This window comes from Eretmochelys imbricata, chromosome 26 (genome assembly GCF_965152235.1).
Source record: "Eretmochelys imbricata isolate rEreImb1 chromosome 26, rEreImb1.hap1, whole genome shotgun sequence".
In the NCBI taxonomy this organism is placed as follows: Eukaryota; Metazoa; Chordata; order Testudines; family Cheloniidae; genus Eretmochelys; species Eretmochelys imbricata.
Window position 1 is genome coordinate 6168582 of NC_135597.1, and position 25785 is coordinate 6194366.

The following is a 25785-nucleotide window of genomic DNA, read 5'->3' on the forward strand; positions in this document are numbered from 1 at the left end:
TGATTAAGATGCAGGGGTAATGGCTATTCCGAACAGTTCACCTGCCATCCCTTGCCTGTCAGGGAGTAATGTACAGGCACTGTGATTGTTAAAGCTCACTTAGACTGGGAGATGTAATGGGTGAGTTTTGTGGGGTGGATAGTGCTAGGATCCATCTGCCAGAGCTAAGGGAAAGACTGAAGTTGGGCCAGGGCAGAGTTTAAGGAGTAAATTCCTAAGGGCCTACTGGCCTCTAGAATTAGATCTACAGTAAAACCTTCGTGAGAGACCACCTATCACAAGCGACTACGAGTAACGGCCATGGACCATCGCCGCGCTCTGGCGTGCAAGCCTTGGGGGAGAGGCGACTGCTTTTGATAACGCCCATGAGGGGTTGCTCTTGGCGGAGCAATGGACTGTCCTGACCCTGGCTTGTTGATGGAAATGACTCTGGCTGGAGTCCATCAGCTGTATTCACCCTCCTCCCTCCCTAGCCACAAGGGGTACATGGGGGCTTGGCCCAGTCGAGGGGGGAGCTGTGTAAGGCAGTGAGGGGGAGATGGGGTTTCGGGAGGAGGGGTGTCTCCTTGTGCGCCTGCTGGGGTGAGATGGGGCCCTAGTGCTGCGGGTCTCTTGCCTGCAGGGGGCAGTATTGCCTCAATGGGGCAGGGGGGCTGTCCAGCGAGTGTCACTGTACGGGGGGGTACTATGATGTCATCTAACAAAGTGATGTCACTGGGATATTATGATGTCACACTATACGCTGGCATCCCTTTGCCCAGGCTCAGGCAACTCCCCCCACTCCCCCAGAACATCCGGCGGGGTGCTTTCCCTGACCTCCCCCCTCCGCCACACTTCCGGCTAGTGTCTCCGTTTGCCGCTCCGGGCAGCAACACTTCCGGCGGCGGGGGAGGCAGGGTGTGTGTCGGCGGTTTTCCGTTCCCTTCCGGTTGGGCGGGAGGGGGCGAGAGCGGGCTTCCGGTGAAGCGCTTCCGGGTCCCTATTGTCCCTTCTCCTGCTCCGCCCCCGCGCGCAGGTTGGTTCCGGTTCCGGCCCCGGTGGCTTTTCCCCCGTCGCAGCTACGCGGGGTGTGAGGGGGGCGGCAGCGTCTCCCCCCTGATCTGGAGGGTGAGGGGGGCAGCGTCCATCCCCGCCCGCCCCGCTCTCCCCCTCGGGGTGTGGGTCGCGCCCCGCGCTCTCCCGGCTCGGACCCTCGGGGTGGGCGCGGGCAGCGGGCCGGGCCTAGAGGGGCCGGGGCGGTGCTCGGGGGCGGGGGGAGCCGCTCTCCCGGGGCTGGCCGGGCTCCGCCCTGCTCCTGACTTCGTGCCCGGGGGGCCGCTCGCCGGCCAGGGCGGCCGGTGGCTGATGCGGCCTTTGTCTCTCTCCCCTCTCCTAGCCCAAGGCGAAGCCGCCGCCGCCGCCGCCTGGAGAAGAGGAGCAGCCCGCTCCACCCAAAATGGCCCAGTTCAAGCGCCAGAAGCCTCTGCGAGCTGGCAACCCGCAGGGAGCGAGGCCGTTCTCAGGTCAGCTGGCCCGGCGCCTGGGGACGGTTTCGGCAGGCTGGAGCAGTCGCCCAGCCTGCCTGCCTGCCAATGGCCCCGAGGGATGAGGCGTCGCCCCCTTTTCCTGGGGAACCCGGCGTCAAGTGTTTGATCCGAGTGAGAGCCAGGACTCCTGGCCCCGCCGCTGACTCACTGAAGTGTTATCCACGTTTTATTTATGGATAATAAGGTGGTTTCACAGGGGACTGGTAAAGCTTTTCAGAGCCGTGGTTGAAGGGCAAATTCGTAATATCATGCTATTATTATTAACTCAGTTATTCCTGCATTTCTTTTTGCCACGACTAAAAGCGATAAGTGTAATATTAATATATTTCAGATGTAGCATGCCTTTCATCCCAAAGGAAACCTCATTGCTTCACTAGCTAAATACAGTTACGGAACTCGTAAATCTTCCCTTCTTCTCCGGAATATCACTGAGTTTCTGTAAGTCTAGTGAGGTTTCAAATTTTAGAATCTCTACAGAGAACAGCGCTGAAATGCAGCTATCTTTGGGGTGGAGGGCTACAGCCAAGTAGTACACAGCATAATAATGTGTGTACGTATGTGAGGGGCGGGGAAATCAACTTTGGCTTCTCTAAAGACCCTCCCCCCTGCAGTTCCAGTCAGGTACAGTTGGTCTGCTTTGGGTCCCGTCTTAAATTGTTGCGTGGATTCTGTGTGTTGGTGGTAATTTAACAAGTTCCACCAGAGAGGTGGGCGGGTGAAGAGATTTCTCTGTGGTGTGTGAAGTACTTTGAGACTAATGATTTTTGTGAGTGTCGGAAAACAGTGAACATGGCAGCTTCTTTAATATTCTAATTGGTTTGAAATGTGTTAAATGTCAATTGATCACACACATTACCTAGCATTCAAAAATACAGGTACCCAAGCCCTGATTTTCATGGCCCAAGGCACATAATAAAAGTGGGGCTGAAGCAGAATATTTCTGCAATATTTAAGCTTTCACTTTTGTTAGTTTTTGGCTGTTCAAATAACTTTCCAAGCATGGAAAAATTGTGGTACTGTCTTCCTGAGTCTGCAGGTAGACTGCTCCTGTGCTTTTATAGCTTTGCCAAGCAGCAGAAAGGTGACACTAAGAAGACATTAGCCAGGTTTAACCCTGGGGCTGTGGCAAAACAGGCAAGAATCATGTCCGTTTTATGGGAAATAGGTGAGCACAGATGGACATTGAAGCAATTCTTGTGAGAAGGAGTAGGAAAACTCGGACACCTGGACATAACAGATGTTATGCTCTGGGGATGAAGGAACATAGAGAGAGAGAATTACTCACTTCCAGGAACCAGAAGCAGGCAGGTTGGGAGGCGAAGGCTTTGCATTAGGAGATACATGCTGGGTAGAGGCAGCATCTTTCCTCCCAACTCACCACAGTTTGGTAATCTAAGGGTGGGAGTTTCCCAGTGCATTGCTTCTGGAAAACTCTGGTAACTCCAGTGAGTCAGGCTGGTTCTCTAGCTATTAGACATCTGGAAAATTGGATTGCTAATTACAGGTCAGTGTCTCTCCTGCTTGCCCCCCTGTAATCTGGGCTGGACGAGTTGATTGGGCATTTCAGTGTCAACAAAGTCTTTCCATTGAGTAGATCTGATTGGAACTACTATCTGAGTTGATCCCATAAGGTGTTGCTTTCCTGGTGAGCATGGAAGTTTGTACTTCCACTTAGTTTTTGACCTTCTAAGAATTTTCTAGAGATTAATTTTTTCTTTTGGTTTCCCTTCTAGGGACACACCCGACCTCCTTGTTGGGACCTCCACCTGGCCTGTTAAACCCTCCGGTCTCAGCAGATCTTATCCAGAATGCACGGCACCTGCAGGTATGTTGAGGACAATCCTTCCCTCAACCCCAGCTGCTTTGCTGCTTCAGGAAACCTAGAGTTTCTGTCCCCATGCCAACGTATTCTTTAACCCTCCAAGTCCTAAGTCACTTCTGAGTTGATCAGCTTTTCCCCTCATAAGATGTGGGGCTCCTAGTGCACTATCTGATGAGCCACGGCAGACTGGGTTGGAAAGACTTGTGCGCTGTGCATTCATGAGAGAGAGCAGGGCCTCGTAGCTGCTTGACTACAGTATTGTTCGGTCCTGGGGATAGTAGGGGCTGCCCAGGGCTGAGGCTGGCTGGCTGTGTGTGTGTGTGTGTGTGTGAGAGAGAGAGAGAGAGAGACAGAGAGGTGATTTGTGCTTGTACATGGAATGTGAGTACAATGACTGGGTGCATGAATATGTATTGTCTGTTGACTGCAGTGTGTAGTGGGGTGCGTGCGCAGGCAGTGACTGAGCGTAGCGGCAGCAGTTGTGTGCTCTATGCCATAATGAACCCGCTTGTCCTTTGCCTTGCAGGTGGGTGAGAAGCAGCGAGTCTTCACGGGCATTGTCACCAGCCTGCATGACTACTTTGGGGTGGTGGATGAAGAGGTCTTCTTCCAATTGAGGTAAGGCGAGGGCTGCTCTGTGTGTGTGAGAGTGGGGAAGAGCTCTAGGAGCACTTTAGGACAAGAGTGCTCTTTCCTTTCTGAGTTTCCAAGGGCCTTCGGGAGGGGAGCATTGCTCAGGGGTTAGAACAGAGGGGGACTGAAGTCAGGACGCCTGGGTTCTGGTCTGAAATGATAACAGCAGTGCCTTGTTGCTGTGTTTTGCGACAGTGTCGTGAAGGGCCGGTTACCACAGATTGGTGAGAAGGTGCTGGTGAAAGCTGTCTATAATCCAAGCCAATCGGTGCCCTGGAATGCCATGAAAGTCCAGACATTGTCCAATCAGGTATCAGTTAAAGCGCTGGTAGTTCTCTCCATGTGTGGGCTGAAGGAGGATCTTTCCAGGCTTAGAGAACATTTGCCTTGATCTGGCAGCAGCAGCAGTTGCCACATTCCATCTCCGAGGCGGCTGCACCTTAGCTATGGGTGAGGATAATCCCTGTGAGCCTACTCAGGCTGCTTGTTTACCTGCTGCTGTGCTAGGCCCAGCAGCTAGCCTGGTCAGTGAAAGGTTAAACCAGGCTATGCCCTGGTGTTCCCGCTGCTGCTTCCTGCCAGGTGAACTCCCTCTCGTTCCCTTTGAGGGCCATCTCCTGTTGAGCCCTTGTTGTGAGGCTCTAGGCTTGAATATTGCATGCCTTTCATTCTGTAGCCCCTCCTGAAGGCCCCCACCCCTCTCCTGCATGTGGCATCCTTAGGACAGAAACAAGGCATCCTGGGAGCCCAACCTCAGCTGCTGTTCCAGCCTCACCGGATCCCTCCTCTGTTTCCCCAGAAACGTGAGTATAATGCGGGGGAGACTTAGAGCACTGGTGCTACAGGGATTCCTGGGATGATCCATCTGTCTTAGTGGACATTTTGGTCTCTCCTCTTAGCAAGGACACTTTTGGTCCTGGTGGCATGGGTAAGAAGTCTGGAATAAGCCCCAATCTTCATGAAGCCGGGGGAAAGCTTATGTGCACCAACCAATTCGATTGCCTCCAGACATGGGTTGTGGGAGCCCTGGGATGGCACCTCCTGGAGCGAGGGCGGGGGCAGCCAATGTAGCAATAACAAGCCTTAGTTAGTCCAGATAGGGATTGGCTTTTGGAGCGGCTTAGCAATAAGACTGTGTATTTGTTTCCCCAGCCATGAGCCTCTTCCAGTCATCCCCTTCGCTCCATCTGGGCCACCTTGGGAGATACCCTGGTCGGGGCCCAAAGGGCAGGCAGGACTCAGGCAGATGGTAAGGACTGTGGAAAGTGTGTCCCCTATAAGCTCCAAAGGGAGGGTTTTGGAGGAAGGAGAGAGGTCGCCTGTTAGGGCTGGAAGATGACTATACTTACAGACACTGTGCTGGTTACAGGGACGACTTTGATTCGAAGAAGCGGAAACAGAAAGGTGGCGAACCGTGGGGAGTGAAAAAGCCACGCCATGATCCGCCACAGTACCGGGTCTACTTTGCACGCTATGCCGTGGACAGGTGAGAGCCCACGGGCACTAATGCAATAGCTCTGATTGCAGTCTAGCTTTCACTCTGCCCCTAACTTACTGCTCTCCCCCATATCCTTGAAGCCGGTAGCAACTGAAAGTCATTACCATCGCTATGTGTGTCTGCTGCTAGCCCAAGTTTCTTTCTGCCTGGCTCCAGCCCCTTCTGCGATGCCATGGAAATCCTGAGACGCTACTGCAGCATCCAGTTGCCCCGGGAGTTCTACGATGTCCGCCTGTGCTGGCTGGACACGTTCCCGCTCGCCCAGCCGCTGACCCTGAGGCACCCCAGCCGCATCCTGGTGGCTGACCCTGCAGAGGAGGCGGCGCCGCCCAAGACAGAGGAGGACGTTGTGCCGGAGGACGCGGATCCTGCATTCAGTGCCAAGGTGAGAGATTCAGCGGCACCCCTAGCTCGGCGTGCCTTCCTGCCCTGGGTGACATAGGGCAGTGGGTATCTGTGCCCGTCTGACCCTGTTGCTGTTCCCCCAGGTGATGCTGCTGTCATCCCCAGGGCTAGAGGAGTTGTATCGCCATTGCTTATTATATATTGAAGAGCCCAGCGAGCAGAAGGAGAGTCCAGAGCACCCCACAAAGCAAATAAAGGTGAGGCTGCTGTTAATCTGTCGGGAGCAGGAATTCCCTCCTCTACAGAGGCTTATTGGGCTTCTCTTCTCCTTCCCTAGTTCCTGCTGGGGAGGAAAGAGGATGAAGCTGTGCTGATTGGAGGGGAGTGGTCGCCTTCCCTAGATGGCCCCGAGCCGGACTCTGACCCCATGGTTCTGGTTCGCACAGCCATTCGCTGCACCAAGGCCCAGACTGGCCTGGACCTGAGCGCTTGCACAAAGTGGTGAGTGTTCAGGGCTGCCGCCAAAGTGACCGCCATTACCAATGGGTGAGATAATCGGACCAAAAATATACCACTCTAAATGAGTTTTCCTGTGTTGTTCATTCCCTTCAACAGGCAGGACGGAAGAGCTGTATAGAACTTTGGGGTGCCTGCTCGGGTTGGTGGATGGGGTGCTCAGATCCATGTAGATATGGGCTGGAACTTTGGTTTGGCTGATCACATCATGGCTATATATAGAATTCCTGCACTGGGTAACCGTAGCAACTGATTTTACTTTGCTTAAACCTAGTCTCCCATGTGACTTGGTTGGTTAGTAACAGCCGAGGGAAGATGGAGACCTTCTGTCTTTAACATGGTGGGGGAATGGACCCTAGCAGTGATAGGTTTTATTCCCTGTTCCCAAAAGCTGAGCCTCCCCTCCCCTCCCCTCCCCTGCTCCAGGTTCCGTTTTGCAGAGTTCAGGTATCTGCGTCGGGGAGACCCATTGCAGAGGGAGACGGCGGTGATCTTCCTGCCGGATGTCTGGAGCTGCATGCCGTCTCTGGAGGAGTGGGAGGCCCTGTGCCAGCAGAAAGCCGAGAAGGCCCCTCTGCCATCCCCCTCGCAGGAGGAGAAAGCTGAGATGGTGAGAGCGGGCTGTCATAAAGCCAAGAGCAATGGTAGTAAAGGTCTTATCATTCAGTCTTGTCAAGATCTCTCTGTAATGCTTTCAAAAAGGATGTGGAGATACCAGAAGCAGCCCCTGACCAGGAAATGGAGGCCAATGCACAGGAAGTAAATGCCACAGATGCTGCTGCTGAACCAGAAGCTCCAACTCCTCCACTTGAACCTGCCATCGTTGCTCACCTGAAACCAGCAATGCAAGGTGGGCAGCCGAGCTGCTCCAACCTCTCGCTCTGCACCCTGCTGGAGTACAGGAGACAGAGGGAAAAGCTTTCATTTGAGGTAGGCTCACCTCTCCCTGGGGGCAGGCACCAGGCCAAGCTGGTGTGTGGTTCCCTGTTCTACTGTGGGTGAGCGGACCAGTTCTGTAGAGTGCTGCACTTAGAATTCTTTCTGTCCTTCTCCCTCCCCAAGGTGGCGGTGATGGCAGAGCTCTTCCAGGAGATGCTGCAGCGGGATTTTGGCTACAGGCTTTACAAGGCGCTGCTGGCTCTGCCCGAGAAGGAAGAGATGACAGAAGCAAAGAACCTGGAGTCAGAGAAGCCAGCTGAGCATGAGAAAGTGCAGAAGGAAGAGGCCCAGGAGGAGGAGGTGGCAGCCAGTGAGCAGGAGCCTGGGCAGGTGTGTCCCCATGCCCATGGGGCCCTCAGCTGAGACTACAGCGAAGTGCTGACTCTCTCTCTCTCTCTTTCCTGCCTGTGCGCAGACCCATCAGGAGGAGGCAGAGCAGAAGCCAGCATGCAGTGAAGATCCCCAAGAAGATGAGAAGGCCAAAGTGGAGCCCAAAGACTCAACTGATGAGCTGTGCATGCTGAGCCTAGAGGATGACCTGCTGCTGCTGCGAGACGAGGAGGAGGAGGACTTTGGTAGGTCTGGCGGGCGCACGGCGTGGGTGGCACGTGCGTCCAGGTCCTCCAGTTGGGCTGTGCAGACAACTTGCCTTGCTTGTATCCCCTGTAGGTGTCAAGTTAGAAGATGCAGAGGTGCGATCCATTGCTTCCAACCAGTCAGAGATGGAGTTCTCAGCGCTCCATGACCTGGTCAGTAAGCCACAGGGGTGGGGGAGAACAGGGCTGTCATGAGTTTGGGTTTCAGTGCAGGTCCCTAGCTATGTATGTATGTGCCTTGTTCCTTAGCAGCCCAAGGAGCTGGACCCAAGTGCTGTGCTGCCCCTGGATGCCCTCTTGGCCTTTATCTACTTCGATTTGAATTTCTGTGGCTACCTGCACAGAAGAGACCTGGAGAAGATCCTCATGACGCTGGGGCTACATCTTTGCAAGGAGCAGGTGAGTACCAGCTGGGGCGGGAGGAATGCTCCATTGTGAAGGAAGTTGGCACTAACTGGCAGCGTGTGCTGTTGACAGGCGAAGCGTCTTGTGAACAGAGTGGTGACTCAGTACGTGTGTCAGTACCGGAGCCTGCACTACAGCCGCCAGGACAGCTCTGACCCCATCCCTGAGGAGGGGCTCTTGGGTAAGTATTGGCTACAGGGGCCGTGGCAACAGGTGCCTAGCGGGGGAAATCCCCTGCCCTAAGTCAGTTGCTCTTGTTTCAGGAAACCTTGCTTTGCTGCCTGCCTCAAACTCTGTGGCTGAGGGTTCTGCCCAGCCCAAGGCAGTGGTGGAGCATGGGGATCTGATCTCCCACAGCGGGACCGTCCTCAACTTGGGAAAGCTGCTGGAGAAAGCAGAGCAGACTGAGAGTAGCCGCCTGTACCTGGAGAGCAAAATCCACACTCTGGAGGTCAAGCTGGGTGAGCCAGAGTGCACTGCTGGGGTGGTGGTGCTAGAGTAGGTCAGGGCCCACTGGGGGGGGGGAACAGGGTTGAATTTGTTCTCTGCCCACAGAGGATGCCCAGACCAGGTTCTCAGCAACAGAGTCCTCAAACAAGGTGCTGGCCGCTGAGCTGCAGGATGTACAGAAGCAGCTGGCTGATATGGAGGAGCAGGTGAAATCAGCAGAGAGGCAGAAATCCCACTTCCAAAGGCTGCTGCAGGAGAACAAAAAGCGCCTCGTTCCCCTGCAGCTGGAGATCCAGCGGATCATTGAGAAGGTATCAAACTCCCCCCCCCCCCACCACATGAGAGTGAGACATGGTAGTTAGTATCTCTTCTCTCAGCTAACACCTTTGCATGGGCAGAAGTGAAGTACTGTGTTCTGAGATGATGGGGGGAGGCATCCTGCTGCTCATGCCGCCTTTCTCTCTTCCAGACTAATAACTGCTTAGAGAAGAAGGAGGAAGAACCAGCATCTAGCAACTGACACCTGTGGATCCCCTGAAGCTATTATAGTGTGCCGAGTCTGTGCCCTGTCATGAGCCTGAGCCTAGACTAAAAATGGCAAGGTCAGTGAGTGAGGGGCTTAGATGCTGAGGAAGGAACCAAGAACCCTTTCACTGCCTGAGGGAGGAGGGTTCTAACAGTGTTGGACTGCAGCACATGAGACAGCTCCACTCTGACCCATCATCAAACTTTTGAGGTAGGAATTGCTAATTGTCTACAAAGGTGTCTGGTAAGTGATGGCTGTGAGCTCCAAATGAAGGTCTGCCATCTGCACTTAGTATTGAGGTGGTGCTTTAGACAACAAATGTGTGTGGTAACAACTTGTATTTAATGGGAAAGGTTGAAACCCCCCTCCTTTTTCTTCACTTGTCTGTGGCTATTTTTGTCTTGTCTCTTGTTTTCCTACTGAGATGACTTTTTTTTAAAATCCTGAATAAATAGTTGTGTGCTACAGGAAAAGTTCTGGTGCTTGTCCTGTCTTTGCTCAACAGGAGTAAGCTGAAGCTGGAGCGGACAAGAGGCTCCCCCAGCATAGGTAGGGTGGTCAGTCATCAGCCACAATGGACAGGGCCCGCAGCTCACTCAGCTTGGCTTCATTCTCTTTCTCCCTCTGCTCATCTGTAAGGCCTGGCTCATCAATCTGCTCTGTCAGGTCTCTGAAGATCTTGTGCATTTCAGTGTAGTACACAACCTGGGGAGAGATGGTATCAGCCTTACATTTTAACAATGGCTGCTTACTGGCCAGTTAACCTCAGCCCACCCAAAAGGGGGTGGTTTTGTGGTCTCCAGTCAGCTGACTCATCGCATTACAGTAGAATTGCTCCAAATAACACACACACAGTATTCAGTGGGTGGTACTGAGTCAGGACTGACCACCCCCTCCCTGCAGTGGCTCAGTATGGCACCAGAGGGACTGCTGTGTGTTACAGTCTTTATTATCTGCAAGAGGCAGGGTACAACGTTAAACAGCATCCACTAGGGGGCTCCACACTCTAACGATGCCCTATTAATGAAGCTTACCAGTACCTCACTGCACATTGCTACTGCAAACAACAGCCTTGGGGACCTCCCTTCTGGGGTTGGAGGAGAGGGAGAGAGCAGACTAGCATTTAAAGCCTCCCTGAGGTGGGTGCATGTGCCCACTGGTGCAGAGAGACTGGGTTTCCTGCAAAGATAAATAACCCGGAATATGCCTTTGCCATTCGGCAAGGATCGGCACAGAAACAGGGACGCTCTCGCCAGCCTGAGTCAGGACTCCTGGGTTCTATTCCTGGCTCAGCACTGACTCATTAATTACATTGCCTTGGGCAAGTCACCTCCCTTGTCAGGACAGTCCCAGATTTCTCCAAATTCCTCAAGGAAAAGCCAGCCCCGCTCCACATGTCAGCGTCCCAGACGCACAACCTGGGTTTATGTTGGGCACCTATCGCTTCAGCCACAGAACAGCGTCCCTGGTCTCTATTTTAGAGACTGGCACCATGGTCCAGGGGTACAGCGCTTCTCTGGAAATCACAAATGCCAGGAAGTACCTACAACAATGAACCTGTGCGTTCCCCACGCTCTTCCACTTATGTTGCCTCCCCTCGGCTCAGAACCCCAATCTCACCTGTTTCGGGGGGGCTTTGCTCAAGAACCAGATCACTATGCTGGTGAGATCAACCGTTCACCGAAATAACGTCTGAAAGAGTCTCCGCTCCAGAGAGAAGCACAAGCTAATGGACGTTGACATGAGGGCAGCCAGCGCAGGGGCAGGTTTCACTATGGGTCTCACCTGAGCACGGATCAGTGATTCAAAGCTGGGCTCGAAGTAGTCGATGCGGCTGCTGTAGAACTTGGGCATCTCCTCCAGAAGCTGCTTGTTTTTGGCTTCAAAGTCCTCCTTCACCGGCCTCAGCTCCTCACGGGCCTGGGAAACGAGAGAGGGGGTTGCTCAGCTGCCTTAAAAATCCCCTTTCCCAAAACAAACCAATGTATGACCTTCCAGGAAGCTGGCTTAGGACAGTGGTTTTTCATACTAGGGCCCAAGAAGACCTAGCGATCTCGATAAGGAAACATTCTGAGGACCAGCCTGTGGGTTTGGGGGATGACTGAATCTCTCCCATAAAGAGATCCACAGGTAGGTCACTCAAAGGCAGTAAGGACTCTAACACCACTGTGGCAAGCTCCTTGTATCTGCCACATGCACAGCTCGACTCAGTGAGCAGGCACCAAACATTAAGAGCTTTCCTTAGCCAGTCTCCTCTATGTTGTACTATAAATATGCATCAAAGTTGCTTTTCTGTGAGCAGCAAGGTACTTCTCCTGCCTCACAAAGAGAAATGAACGCTATACGTCGGGGCCCTCGTCCGAAACCAAACAGAGCTCTACAGAGCAAACCCGGAATGCGACACAAGATCCTCTGACTAGCAGCTCTAGGACAATGTTAGCAAGCACCATAGTTTATCTGTTGGCTGCAGCCCTGTGGTCAGATGGTGTCTCACTTGGACATTGGCAGATTATTGGGGGCCCATGCCGGTGCCATGACCCCATATTCAGAGAGGAGGCCTCACTTGGCCAGCAAAGCAACTTTGCTGGAAGTAAAGGTGAGTAGGGGAGACGCCAAGTTGAGCTAAGGCTGTCGGACCTGCTAGCGCCGCTGGGCTGATGCCGAGACTCTGATGGTCTTCGGTCTGCCCTCGGGGTTTTCTCCCTAACCTTGTGCCCTCTCCTGTCTTTGCACTTTGCCTGTGACCTTCAGTTTGGAGAGTCCTACTGGCGATCTTTAAACAGAAGCGTGGGGAGAAAGGGAAATGTCTCTGAGAAGGGGTGGAAAAGGGCAGGAGGGGGTGGGTGCTGAAACATTAGACAAGTTCAAGTCTGCCACTTAATCCTGGTGCAATTCCAAAGGGCGGGGGTGGGGGCTAGCAGTGAGATTCCACATGCTGGTCCTGCTCTGGCAGTATCTAATCCTATGGACAGATTGGTGTTAAGACAGGTTCCGGGGCCTTTGTTGGGAAAGCACGCTAGAGATATGGAGCAGGCATGACTTCCGGCTAGTAAGGTCTTAAAATGACACCAGGCTCGAAAGGGGCAAATGCATTGTCTGACACCAGTCCAGCTACCCAAACTGAGCCTGAGAATGTTTCAACTCTCGGGAAAGGAGGGTTAATAAAAGGCCCAATGTATATTTCAGGCCGGATGGAAATACCTTATGAGGGTATGCTAACTCCCTACCAAATATCTGGATCTCTCTTGAATAGCCTGGCTTCTGGTCCTCCCCAGCAGCAGCTCTGGCTATCCCAGGTGTCCAAGCTCAGACTTTTGATTATTTATTTCAGATTTTCATGGGGGTAAAAATTAGATCACACCAGAAGTTCATTAGGCAAAAAATAAAACCGAGTTAATCACCAGGACAAAAGAACTCCCATTTTTCCAGCCATAGCTTTAGTCACTGAGGCTGAGCAGCATAAGCTGCTTACTATGAAGTCTGAATTCTCTTTTGTTAATGCTGATAGGGCTGTTCTTTAACACAATACTTAATTTGGCGGGGAAAGTGATCAAAATGGTGTGTTCTTTGACTCTGATGAAGGCGACTATTCCTTAGAGGTTTCAAGCGAATGTTTTGTAGCAATGACAGATTTGGCCGGGAATGCTGGTGAAGATTTAATAAAAACAAAACCCAAACCCCAACAACTTTGCTCGAATTTCAAGACCTAAGCTTTGTACCAGGTGGCAAAGGTGTAGAATTTTATGATTGTTTTTTATAGCTGTTTAGGCAAATTCTGAAGTTCAGGGGAGTGCTATCTCCTAACGTGCTCTTAGAGTTATCTCCAGTTCTTGTGGGCTTTAGTTTGGAGAGGACGTTCTGTTTGGTCATAGACTGAGTGCTCTTAATTTACCTAGATTTACCCAGCATTGCGCATGTCAATTTAATTTTGAAAAAATAACGGCACCTTGCCCCAAAACACTGAATAAATGATACTGAGGGACAAAAGATCATTCAGTCCATTTTCCTGCTGAGGTAGGGTTGTACCCAAGTGTACGTTTCCAAGGGATTTCCCAGGTCTAGTTTTAAATGTCCCAAGCAATGGCGTTCCGATCATTTCCCTTGCGAGTCTATTCCATAGCTTAATAGATCTTCAATGCCTAGATTGTCTCTGTCTTAATTTCATCACGCTATGCCCAGTTACTGTGCTAAATAACTCGGCGCTTACACCATTCAACAATACTTGGCGTGTCAGGATGAAACATACGCCAGGGAAATTGTACTGTGCCACCCTGCACACAAGGGGTGCCCTAACATTCTCTCCAGAGCTTTTCAACCCCAGCAGTAAGCACCCGTCTCCCAGCTCTGTACCTGGTGTAGCTTGGCAAGGATGGGGCCGGTCTTCTCCTTCTCTTCGTATTTTTCCACCTTGGACTGCAGCCGCTTGTAGTCTTGGAGAGTCTGCTCACGTCTCTTCACTGCCATGTTCAGGCTGGGGAACACGCTGCTGAACCTGCAGGGGGTTCAAAGAATAAACCCCCCGTGAATGCTGTGGCCTAGCTGGACTCATCTCAGGGACATATCTGCTTGGCCAAACTCCCAGCTAAGAGCCTGTTAATGCAAGGTGCTCAGGCAGAATTCTGTATGATACTAGGAGTGGGCGTTAGCACCTGTCCTCAGATTACTGGTAGGGCAGAGGCAGGGGTAGGACAAGTGCTCTTAAGGCCCGATCCAACCCCCAATGACTTTAATAGGAATCGAATCAGGTCCATAATCGGCACGAGTCTTTCCATGCAACAAGACACGAGATTACACTACAGACCATATTTATCCTCTTGGAGCTTCCAGCAGATGCATCATGGGTCCTATGCCTTTAGGTCGAAAATGTATTTCACATTAACAGCCTGCAAACATCTGAAAGATGCAGATATTAAGTGGGGAGAGGAATTCTATGGGGAGTTGCAAGGGGGTCTGACTAGAAGTAAGGGAACAGTATGGGACAAATGGAAATGTAGGCTGAATATCAGTAAGCATTTCTTAACAGGGAAAGCTACAAGGTCTGGCATAGCCTCCCTAGGAATGGGGTTGAAGCCCCAGAGCTCAGGATATTTAAAATTAGACAGGGAAAAATGCCAGGATGGAACATTTTTGCTCTGGCCGCTGGAGTGGGGACGAACTAATTTCTATGACGCTATGAAAGATATAGGGGAAGGAGAAAGATAAGAGCTGCTGGCCCTGCAACACGTAGCTGTCCCTTCTCTCGTCGACTGGAAACTGGGCTCTCCTTAGCCAAGAGACTGCTATTAACTCAGCCCAAGAAGGGAGAGCCCTAAGACTAAGGGAGGCAGAGACAGCCCTCAGCATTTCCCTGGGGGAAGAGAAAAGCATGAACAAAGGCCTGGGACCACAAAGGAGCTAGTCCTGAGGGATCCCAGTGGTCCTGGCACTGCCTTGCAGTTTCTCCACTGCTTGGAAAGATTATATGAGCCACATGTTGCTCTTAAACCAGGGCTTGGGATCATTAGCCAGTCTTCCTGGGACGCAAGCACTAGTTCATGACTGAGAAGGAGGAGGGTTGCCAAGACAAAAAGAGGAACAGGAAAGAAAACAGAGGGAATGCAGAAAGCATCCTTTTCTCTCTCCTGACTTGTGCTGGCTAGCACTTAGGGCACAATCCTGTGAGGCGCTGAGCATCTCCAGTGATTCCACGGGAGTGAAACACCTTGCAGGATTAGGCTGCAATTGATGAAACAGAAAGAAACCCCAATCCCCTCTTTTTGCATGTGGAAGAGCTCCAATTTCCTAAGGTGAATAATTCGCTCACACCTATCCCACTTCCTGCACAGAGCATGGAAGAACAACGGGGGTTGTCTAGGTGCTCAATACTCACCAAAACATTGGTTGTGAAAAAGATATTCCCGGCAGCTTTCGTGGCATTTCCCACTAGAGTGAGCGTGATGCAATCCACACTCCCAACACCCTCTCATCCCTCTGTCCCCTGAGTCCTTTCGCTAACATGAACCCTGCACTGTGGGGATTTAAAGACACACCACTCCTTTTACTGGGCTGATCTTACTCTTTAATTACTTTCCCTTTCAGAGAGGGACACGGTCAAGTTAGTTTAGATCCAGAATTTAGAATCTGTTAACCAAAACAAGGAGTGAAACCAAACCAAACCTAGTCCAAATAGAAATGTATTTATTATAAACTTCCATGGGCATTGTGAGACTGAGCTAACTAGTGTTTGTAAAATGCCATATTTATCCTCTTGGAGCTTCCAGCAGATGCATCATGGGTGGAGGGTGCTACTAAAAGGGAAAGTTCATAGAATATCACAGTTGGAAGGGACCTCAGGAGGTCATCTAGTCCAGCCCCCTGCTCAAAGCAGAACCAATCCCCAACTAAATCATCCCAGCCAGGGCTTTGTCAAGCCTGACCTTAAAAACTTCTAAGGAAGGAGATTCCACCACCTCCCTAGGTGACGCATTCCAGTGCTTCACCACCCTCCTAGTGAAAAGGTTTTTCCTAATATCCACTGTCATCTGCCACCACTGAGAACAGTCTAGCTCCATCCTCTGTGGAACCCCCTTTCAGGTAGTTGAAAGCAGTTATCAAATCCCCCCTCATTCTTCTCTTCCGCAGACTAAACAATCCCAGTTCCCTCAGCCTCTCCTCATAAGTCATGTGTTCCAGTCCCCTAATCGTTTTTGTTGCCCTCCGCTGGACGTTTTCCAATTCTTTCACATCCTTCTTGTAGTGTGGGGCCCCAAACTGGACACGGTACTCCAGATGAGGCCTCATCAATGTCGAATAGAGGGGAACGATCACGTCCCTCGATCTGCTGGCAATGCCCCTACCTATACACCCCAAAATGCCATTGGCCTTCTTGGCAACAAGGGCACACTGCTGACTCATATCCAGCTTCTCGTCCACTGTAACCCCTAGGTCCTTTTCTGCAGAACTGCTGCCGAGTCATTCGGTCCCTAGTCTCTAGCGGTGCGTGGGATTCTTCCGTCCTAAGTGCAGGATTCTGCACTTGTCCTTGTTGAACCTCATCAGATTTCTTTTGGCCCAATCCTCTAATTTGTCTAGGTCCCTCTGTATCCTATCCCTACCCTCCAGGGTATCTACTTCTCCTCCCAGTTTAGTGTCACCTGCAAACTTGCTGAGGGTGCAATCCACACCATCCTCCAGCTCATTAATGAAGGTATTGAACACCACTGGCCCCAGGACCGACCCTTGGGGCACTCCTCTTGATACCGGCTGCCAACTAGACACAGAGCCATTGTTCGCTACCCGTTGAGCCCGACAATCTAGCCAGCTTTCTATCCAACTTATCGTCCATTCATCCAGCCCGTACTTCTTTAACTTGCTGGCAAGAATACTGTGGGAGACTGTGTCAAAAGCTTTGCTAAAGTCAAGGAATAACATGTCTGCTGCTTTCCCCTCATCCACAGAGCCAGTTATCTCGTCATAGAAGGCAATTAGATTAGTCAGGCATGACTTGCCCTTGGTAAATCCATGCTGACTGTTCCTGATCACTTTCCTCTCCTCTAAGTGCTTCAGAATTAATTTCTTGAGGACCTGCTCCATGATTTTTCCAAGGACTGAGGTGAGGCTGACTGGCCTGTAGTTCCCCGGATCCTCCTCCTTCCCTTTTTTAAAGATGGGCACTACATTAGCCTTTTTCCAGTCTTCCGGGACCTCCCCCGATCGCCATGAGTTTTCAAAGATAATGGCCAATGGCTCTGCAATCACATCCGCCAACTCCTTTAGCACTCTCGGATGCAGCGCATCCGGCCCCATGGACTGGTGCTCGTCCAGCTTTTCTAAATAGTCCCGAACCACTTCTTTCTCCGCAGCGGGCTGGTCGCCTTCTCCCCATGCTGTGCTGCCCAGTGCAGCAGTCTGGGAGCTGACCTTGTACGTGAAGACAGAGGCACAAAAAGCATTGAGTATATTAGCTTTTTCCACATCCTCTGTCACTAGGTTGCCTCCCTCATTCAGTAAGGGGCCTACGCTTTCCTTCACTTTCTTCCTGTTGCTGACATACCTGTTAGTATTACGATCATTATTTTGTTCATATAAATTAGGCAGTTGCCTGCAGTAACAAGGAAGTGGATCCAAGAATGCCCTTTCCAGTCTTATGTTCCCATGTCAGGGTTTTGGTTTTTTTTATTTAAAGATACACCAACTATTTAAAATCTAGTCCATTTCACACACCTCATTAGAAGTAGTTAAGAGGCCCCACACTTGTCTCCGAGCCCTCCTGCGGAGACTGGTGATTTTACAGTCACATTTTTGTATTTTTTAAAATGTTTTTTCTCTCCTGTTCCTGCTGTGTTACAGAGCCACACAACACCGTGGGAAGCTGGCTGTCTACACAAGGGGGGAAATAAAGAAACTGACCCTTACACAAAGTGCTGTTCTATGCATAAAGCACACAAACTGACAGAGGAGAGAAAAATACTTTTCCCCCCACTCATCTTATTAATTTCTAATCACCCGAGGTGTTATTTGCAACAACACCAGCTTCAAACAACAACGTTCAGACAGATGGGAAAGTTTTAAGTGGACGGTGGCTCTTTAAATATTGTCCTGCATAGTTATGAACCCAATGACAACAATCTTGTGTTAGTGCCTGAGAATTAAAAAGGGACGGTGACTTGCTGTGAAACTAGCCTGTCTAGTTTCACTGTCCTGACCAAGTGAGTTGCAAAACATAAGGAAATAGCAGTGAGAGGAAGTAAATGAGACTGTGAACATTTTTCAGGATTAATAATCTACAGTATTCATATAAGGCAAGGGAGCGTTTAACTCTGAATTTACCTTATCAATGTCTCTTTAACACTGAGTTCCAGCTAACGCGGTGCGCCGTCTCTCTTATCGTTACCACATTTGTTCTGTGCAAAGTTAGAACCGGGTTTACCTCTCACATATAACCGATCAAATTCTAAGCATTTTGTGAACCTGACCTCCTCTACAGTCCATCCAAAATGTTACTGCCACAACCATCTCTCTAGCCCATTGCTTCACCATGACACGTCCTCTGTATGAGGCACTTGACTGGATCAACAATGTACTGAAGAGCAAAATCACACATCTTGCTGTCAAGGTTTTATCTCACACAGCCCCTGCCTACCACTTGCACTTTCTCGCCTTTCATAGTCCCTCCTGCTTTTACCAATGATACCGATCTCGGGATCCTCCTCCCACAGCTGACTCCTCACCTCCCTCCATGCTCCCCCTTATATTTGGCACCCCCCCTCCCTGAGTCTGTTGGCCAAGCCATGTCACTTGCACCATTTAAATCCCTCCTGAAGGCTCACTTCTGCTCCCTCACCTAGGCCAAGTAAGGGGAAATAAATAGAATCATTGGCACTGCCAGGCTGTGCCTAAGCCTTATGGAGTTGCTTCATCTTCGGATCACTGTCACCTTTCTCCTTCCTCACCTCCTTCCCCTTATAGCCCTCACTCTACCCAAAACCATAGGTGTCATTTGACTTCTATATTTAGGGGGTCAGCTCCAGTCAGGCCAATGTGGCTGTGCATTTGGGGGGGAGGAGGAATTTCGTGCCTGCCCAACGCTTGTAGGTTTTTTTTTGGGGGGGGGGGCCGGCAACACCCCCCTGTCCCTCCCCAAACTATGCCCGTGCCCAAAAACCTCCCTTACTTCTGCTTATCAGTGCCAGTCCACATGTAATCTAATATCAGCCACCTTTGGGTCAGCTGACAGCAGAGTTAAGGAGATCTCCTCCTACACTCGGAGACATCCCTTGCTTTTCATCTGTCCCCTTGGCTGCTTTCACCATTGGAGAGAGGCAGTGAGGGTTATTAGTCTGGGAGTCACTGTTGTAATCCTGGCTCTAACACTCATTCCAAGTCACAACTGCCCCGTCTCAGCTTTCCCCATCTGTAAGATAAGGGTAATAATTCAGATCTCCGGTTTTAGGCTACACTTGATGAAATCTCTCTGAAGCAATAGCACAAGAATGGGTTTTTATAATGTAGACACACACACAAACACCCAACAGGTTCCAAGTTTGAGGCATTGAAAACTGCTGATGGGTCCCCAAAAGCCATGTTTTGTAAAGCAATCTGACGGTGAAAAGCTCTATGCAAAGGCTAACTACAACCTGGGTAGAAAGCTGAAGTCGCCCCACCCTGCCCCCGTCCCTCTCCTCTTGTCACAGACTGTCCGGAAGTGCTGAAGTATGAAACCAACAGAGTATATTGCTGAAAGTGACAGAAGAGGCAGCCAACTAGGAGATGGAGGAAAGACCCACAGGTGACCATATTAAGCTGGTTTACAGAACTGAAATGAAGCTTTGTGGTAAAAATGAAACCACCCTCCCTCCTCACTAACTGTCAGTGGACTTCAATCATGCACACAAATGACTGCCTATCAGAGAACTTGCTCCTATGAAACTGGCCACTGTACCTCCACAGTGCCCTGGATAACTTGCTGTTCATGAACTATATGGTCAGTTTTACAGGCTAAAACCAACAAATCCGTCATGAAAACAGCTTCAATAGTACTGCAACATTTATCCTTCTGTTATGTCTTTCTTACAGGTGAGCACATTTTATACCCACCTGTACTGAAATACCTATGATCAACAAGGGGTAACAGAGCAAAAAGGAAAATCCCAATTTATGAATTTAATTGTGTTTGATATATTTAGATACATGAACTACGTCGAAGGATTCAGCCGTGGAAACAGAAGCCAGGCTTGCTTTGCAGCACTGACCACTTCGCTCTGTGCATGTTTAATATTATTTATTTTTACCGGGGCTGCACTCAATATGTGCTACGTGCTGAGCAAACACATAGGGAGACAAAGGCCTTGCTCTGAAGCACTTACAGTCTAAAAAAGACAAAGTCCAGAAGCGTTGGGGCACAGGATACAAGGACCATTAGTGTTTAATATTCCCTGCTCAGACGGCGAAATACCAGCTGGTGTTACCATGATCCCGATCGCTAGGTATAACTCAAAAATAGACATAGATGTATAGTGGGTTAGTGCAGGGGACGCAGTGCGTCTTTCATATCTAACTATGTGCCCACCTGATTACGCTTCCCACTCTGCCCAAGAGTCCACGGGGTGACACAGACTATCACAAACCACAGTCACTGTAAAGCCGCTGTTCCAGGGCTCACAAGTGCCCACAATGTCACCAGCAAGACAACCGCTAATCAGAACAGCAGCCTACAGAGACCACCCATAAGGACAGACCCTCGGGCCTTATGTTATCCTGCCCTGCAAACACCAAAGGCAACTGTGCCTTTTATTGGTGATTCTTTGCATCCACCACCCCTTTATCTCATTATGGAAATGGGGCTGGGGCATTAATAACCTTGCATCGCCCTGTGCAACCTGAAAAAGTCATCAGCGAGCCCAAGGTCACTCTTCCATCCAGCTGGTCACATGCAGATCAGATGCTGCTACTCTGAGATTGCTTTTTATAGTCAGTTTCACACAGGGTTTGCCATTATATTTAAATGTCGTATCAGCTAACAGAGTGGCTCCCACTGGGACTGGCTGCAGAGGCCCTGCATTTCGTGGGCATGGGGGAAATATTTAAATATTTAGCTGCTATGTAGATAAGTCAAGAAACACATGTATTAAAAGGGCTGGATAAATAGGAATCTGAATGAACACAAGAGATCTGCACAGAGGGAATGTATAAACCATCATGCCCTTCCCATATTAAAGGCCCCGTGTACTCTGTGGCAGGATGGCCATGAATTCGGTGGCTTTTTGGTGCACCAGCCTGCAAATTCTGCAGTAGCTTCACTCAAATTACATAGTCGCTATTTAAAATGAATTCGAGATGAAAAGGAATCAGACAATCAGTACAGTGACCCCTGTTTTTATTGGCATATTACAATTTAATTTATTTTAGGATCCTGAAGGAGGCAAGGGCCAGATGGCTCAGGAGGATGGTAACGGACCATGGGAGCCTTTCAGCTCCGAGTCACAACTTCAACTCCCGACCAGGCCAGATGTTATTGAAAGTTGTGACCATCCGATGGCTCAGGGGTGGCCTCTGTGCTATTAGTTTGGTGGGTCCCAGTCACGTTGCCAGCAGACGGGTCTACAGCGCAAAGCCCACATTGCCACTGATTGCCTCCCGCTTGGTAGTCTCAGCAGAAATGCCAGGACTGACTGGGCCGGGGGATGGAATTCCCCTCTCCCCAGGTCCACACTGAAGCACTACCGTGGGGAAAGCTCACACTCCAGCTGCCCTTTGCTGTACTTGTATGTGGCTAGACAGAAGCCTTCAGTCTCCAGGGCTGTCAGTCTAGCATTTGGCCCCAGCGCTGTGTTCACATGCACACACTTGTGGCTTTTCTTTAAATACCCTGACCACGTTTAAGGCAGTCATTGTCATAAAGAGGAAAACAGCCTTGACATAACCACTCACTCTTCTGTGGCATCGCTGCTTACATACACCCAAGATATGTGCACGCTATGAACAGAATACATGGTGAGCTCGGAACGGACGGCCAGGAGATGGAATGCAGTCACTTGTCAGTGACGAAGGACTTTACAGAGCACAGCCATCAATTTGCAGCATTTCTCTAGAAAAGCAACAGAGGCTAGTGGTGTGAGCAGAGGGCTGGAGTCCAGACGCTCTCAAGTTCTAAGCGCATCACTGATACTGACTCTTTCTGTGGCCTCAGGTAATTCACTTATCCTTCAAGACTCCTCTCTGCCATGATGCCTGCAAAACCCAGCCGGTTGGTCATGGCTAGGCAGGTGACAAGCTGTGACTGTCGCTCCTCCTCGCTTTCTTTCCTTTTCCTCCCTACCTCCACCCTCAACTATAATCCATGCAACTAACACAGCTGAGCCAATTCTACATCATATTCAATTGCCGTGTAAGTTGCATTCCCTATTCTCTGGCTGCTGGGGTCTTTACATTGTCGGCACAATGGGGCCTCTGTCCCATCGGAAGCCTTTGGGTGCTACCACAATATAAATATTGCTACCACCTATAAGAATATCTGTGCCTTACTTTCCTCACCTGTCATGTTGGAATGACTCCTGGGTGGAGTTTGGAGGATTCATGTCAGAAACATACTTTGAAAATGTACAGAGTTATGACAGCATTACACATTACCCTTTCAGTAGGCTCCTCAACATTGTTTATGGATAATGCTCAAAGATGTGTGTTTAACAAGGGCTCTCTCCACCACGACCCATTGGGCTTAGTACTAGGATAGCACTTTACACCTTGAAAGCACCGCACAAGACATCAACTAATTAGCATGTAACCATTCGCATCCGATGAACCCACTAAAGCAGAAAATACTCATTTGGCTCTGAAACGTGGCGTGCGAGATCTCAGACAAGGACCTGCGACAATGTTGCCATTTGCTTGAAGGTAGATCTGTTTTTAAAACAAGGTGGCTTAACTTTTTGCGCTGGATATCTTGGATTTAACAAAGTGAGATTCTGTCGCCCACAACGGAGGGGCATCATGCTTCAGAGTGCTTTAATAACATAGCTCCAGCACAGACACTGAAGAGGCAGCTACTCTGTAGGCACGGCAACTTCTGTCTCATCAGGACTTTTAGTGCATGGGTTATTATATACTGTATTTTGGGGTGCTGGGGTTATAGGACTCCGCAAGCTGCCATCATCATAGTGCATCATGCCAGCTCCAGACAATCATGACAAACTGCAGATTCAAGCTCCCGAATCAAAAGAACAGAACTCTATATTCAAACAACATGGAAAGGGATGAGTCCTCAAAACCAAGGATGTCCAGGGTTAAAGCTGGGATGCCGTGGTTTGATGCTCCACGCCCCTGAGGTTTAAAATATCTTACTCAATGCTGACGTTTCAGCGTTAACTTTCAGTTTCCCGGGGTAGGTGTTATGGGCTTAAATCAGACCCTGAGAGCTGTTTTATGAAAGGCTATCCAGCAAACTGAGGATCAATGAGATCTGCACCCACTTACACGACAGCTGAATTTTTCCATAGTGCATTAATAATCATCAGTAAACTATTAACAGAAATGATAGTTTTTGGAAGTTTGTCATAGTGTCTGAGGATATCCTGGGATGCGACCGCATTGTCTCCGTTGTTAGGAGTTCTCTCATTTCAGGTCTGATCCTGAGGAGTTCTGAGCACCCACAGACACGATCAAGTTGTGATTGCTCAGCACCTCGCAGGAACAGCCCTTACTGCTCTGTGCATTCTCACAGGTAGGTAGCGAGGCACACGGTTTAATTTTATATTGCAAGGGTAATCAGGTAAAAAAGGCAACGTGCGCCTTCACTGGGCTGGGGCTGGATCGGGTTGAGGAAACAATTCTCCTGCCATCAGATCCTGTTGGCTCTAGATGGAACATTCCTATGGAAATTCTCTCATTACGACAGGACTTCTAGACTTACACTGAAAGGTATGGCACATGCTAGGTATTTTCCCTCCCAATTAAGGTTGTCCCTAATTTTTCTCCTTCTTTACTGGAGTGAACTGCATGTGGAAGCAGGCTCTCAAGCCAAATGCCTGGGTGGTATGAAGCACAGATGAAAGATATGGCTCTTGTTATTGCAGTGGGGTAAGGCACAGGACAGTGAGCCAGGAGACTTGAGTTTTGTTCCCAGCTTTGCTACTGAATCATTATGGGCTTCGAGTAAGTCCCATAACCTCTCTCTGCCTCAGTTTCCCACCTCTACGAGACTCACGATACCTACTTTGCAAAGTGCTTTGAGATCAACAGATGACAACTCTTGTAGACGTGTTCCGTACTCGTCATAAATCCAATACTATTATTTCTCCACATACACATGCCACGGTACAGGGGAAAGATGTTTTGACAGCCACAAACACTTAAAAAAACCCCAAGGATTCTAGCATGAGCCATTTAAAAAAAAACTTGGTGAAATAATGAAGCCGACTAAGTGGGTCTCACTTCGGTGGGTATGTTGCTGAAAACAGGTAGCAGAGGGGAGACTCAGCTGAGATTTTAGAGAAGTCTCTAGCTCACCCCGGCTTCCCAGGGCTGCAGAATCCTGCTTATAGAGTAAGCTGCCATTGCTTTCTGTCACCTCTTAGGAAATGTGGTTGTGGGGGATTCCTGAAAAGAATAGGTGAGGGTAGACAGATAGGAATAACTAAAAGAAAATACAAATAATAGTCGCCCTACCTCTGGGGGAAAATGTACCAGTGAAACTCCTTTTAGGATGACATTTTAGCCTCAGAAAAAAAATCCAGACTTTAGAAGATTCTCTGAATTATAAATAATGTTGCCACTTCATTTCTATGCTGTAGCCTCCCGTCAGCTTCCCATAATTAAAGGATGGGGATTGAGAGACACTACCACGGAAGATAAAAGCACCATCAGAATTCCCACCACTGCCGGATTCATTAGCTAGTCAACCTAGCTGACAAGTCTGTTACTTGAAAATTGCAGACTTCTCTCCCTCTCTGGTTGTGACATGGGGACTGCGACAGATATCCGTTAGCGCCAGGGCTCTGCACGCCTGGAGTTACAGTGCTAATAGGAGGGGAGGAGACTGTGCTGGCCTGTATGCGTACAGGTGCACATCAGCTGGGCGGTGTCTTGATGGCTGGAAGGAATCGTGTGTGCAGAGCGGATCCGCTGCAAGGGGAAAAGGGATGTTCACAGGACACACGGGAAGAAGCAAGCGGTTATCTCGAAGCTCAAGACAGCAGACGAGTAGTAGAGAGGGCCAAAGTCTCTTCCCTCTGTCGATCTCTCAGCAAGTTATAACCATTCAGATGATCATCAGCACCAAGGCCAGCTAGCAATCTGCCTTCTCCCTCCTAAATGCCTCCTCTTTCTCCGTCTCCCCTTCCCATGTCCATGCGGACGCTTATACCTTCTCGGAGACAGTACAGGCTACTAGATGAAGCGTGAGACAGGGGAAAACAAGACACCTTGGTTCTATTCCTAGCTCTTCTACTGACTTGCTGAGTGGCCTTTGGCAAGTCACAGCTCTTCTCTGCCTATTTCTCCTGTCGCAGGCAGGTTGTGGGGATTAACATTGGTTCAGTGCTTTGAAAATGCAAAGTGCTGTGTAAGTGCTAAGTATTGTCATTATCTTCTACAACAAACGACCTCCTCCTCTTTATTCAAATCCCTCCTTAAAACACACTCCCTCCTGAAAAGCATTTTAGTGATGAACCTTCAGAGTGATCTGCAGCACTCTCACACTGCATCCTCAAGCTGCACAGCATGTGTATCTCAATGCTACTGTCTGTGTCTGATGCAGATTGTAAGAGATCTGGGGAGAGGGGGCCCAATTCTGCTCTCAGTGTAAATTCAGAGTCACCCGACGGAGGTCAGTGGTGAGATCCAGGATTGACGCCAGTGATAGCTGAGATCAGAACCTGGTGGGATGTTTTTATGTTTGCACAGCATCGAGCATGCTGATGGCCTGCAATAAAAAAAGAATGATCCTCACTGATCCTCAATGGGCAATCTGAAGGCGTTGGGGAAAGGAAAGGGGAATGAGGAAGAAAAGAAGGTTACAAGGGAAAGGAAGGACAGGAATCAGGAGGAGAGAAAAC

At 49.9% G+C, this 25785-nt stretch overlaps 2 protein-coding genes across 5 annotated transcripts in view; one reads left to right on the top strand and one right to left on the bottom strand.

The window, feature by feature from the left end:
* The first annotated feature begins 996 nt into the window (after positions 1-996).
* CCAR2 (cell cycle and apoptosis regulator 2) lies at positions 997-9729 on the top strand. 3 transcript variants are annotated; one of them, XM_077805934.1, is made up of 21 exons: positions 997-1015; positions 1376-1502; positions 3260-3351; positions 3875-3966; positions 4177-4291; positions 4658-4784; positions 5134-5230; positions 5351-5467; positions 5636-5864; positions 5968-6081; positions 6162-6325; positions 6767-6950; positions 7043-7270; positions 7403-7609; positions 7695-7854; positions 7949-8028; positions 8125-8274; positions 8353-8461; positions 8544-8741; positions 8836-9041; positions 9200-9729. In XM_077805934.1, exons 2-21 carry the CDS (start codon positions 1436-1438, stop codon positions 9248-9250), a joined length of 2787 nt encoding a protein of 928 aa, XP_077662060.1. In that variant the 5' UTR covers positions 997-1015; positions 1376-1435; the 3' UTR covers positions 9251-9729. The 3 variants fall into 3 exon arrangements, with proteins under 3 accessions (XP_077662060.1, XP_077662059.1, XP_077662061.1); XM_077805933.1 differs by lacking the exon at positions 997-1015 and adding an exon at positions 1022-1107; XM_077805935.1 differs by lacking the exon at positions 997-1015 and adding an exon at positions 1022-1107 and having other exon boundaries at positions 8128-8274.
* The window catches only part of BIN3 (bridging integrator 3), a 53984-nt gene continuing 37774 nt past the window's right edge, over positions 9576-25785 (bottom strand). For both annotated transcript variants that reach the window (XM_077805937.1, XM_077805938.1), the window contains exons 7-9: positions 13607-13748; positions 11042-11176; positions 9576-9961 (exon numbers count right to left, since the gene is read on the bottom strand). In XM_077805937.1, coding sequence (XP_077662063.1) covers positions 9815-9961; positions 11042-11176; positions 13607-13748 — 424 coding nt within the window. In that variant the 3' untranslated portion in view covers positions 9576-9814. The remainder of the gene's footprint in view (positions 9962-11041; positions 11177-13606; positions 13749-25785) is intronic.

Coding starts and splice junctions, on each gene's coding strand:
- CCAR2 (XM_077805934.1), top strand. CDS start 1,436: ATGGCCCAGTTCAAGCGCCAGAAGCCTCTGCGAGCTGGCAACCCGCAG. Junction 3,967..4,176: donor GAGGTCTTCTTCCAATTGAG/GTAAGGCGAGGG, acceptor GTTTTGCGACAG/TGTCGTGAAGGGCCGGTTAC. Junction 7,271..7,402: donor GGGAAAAGCTTTCATTTGAG/GTAGGCTCACCT, acceptor TCCCTCCCCAAG/GTGGCGGTGATGGCAGAGCT.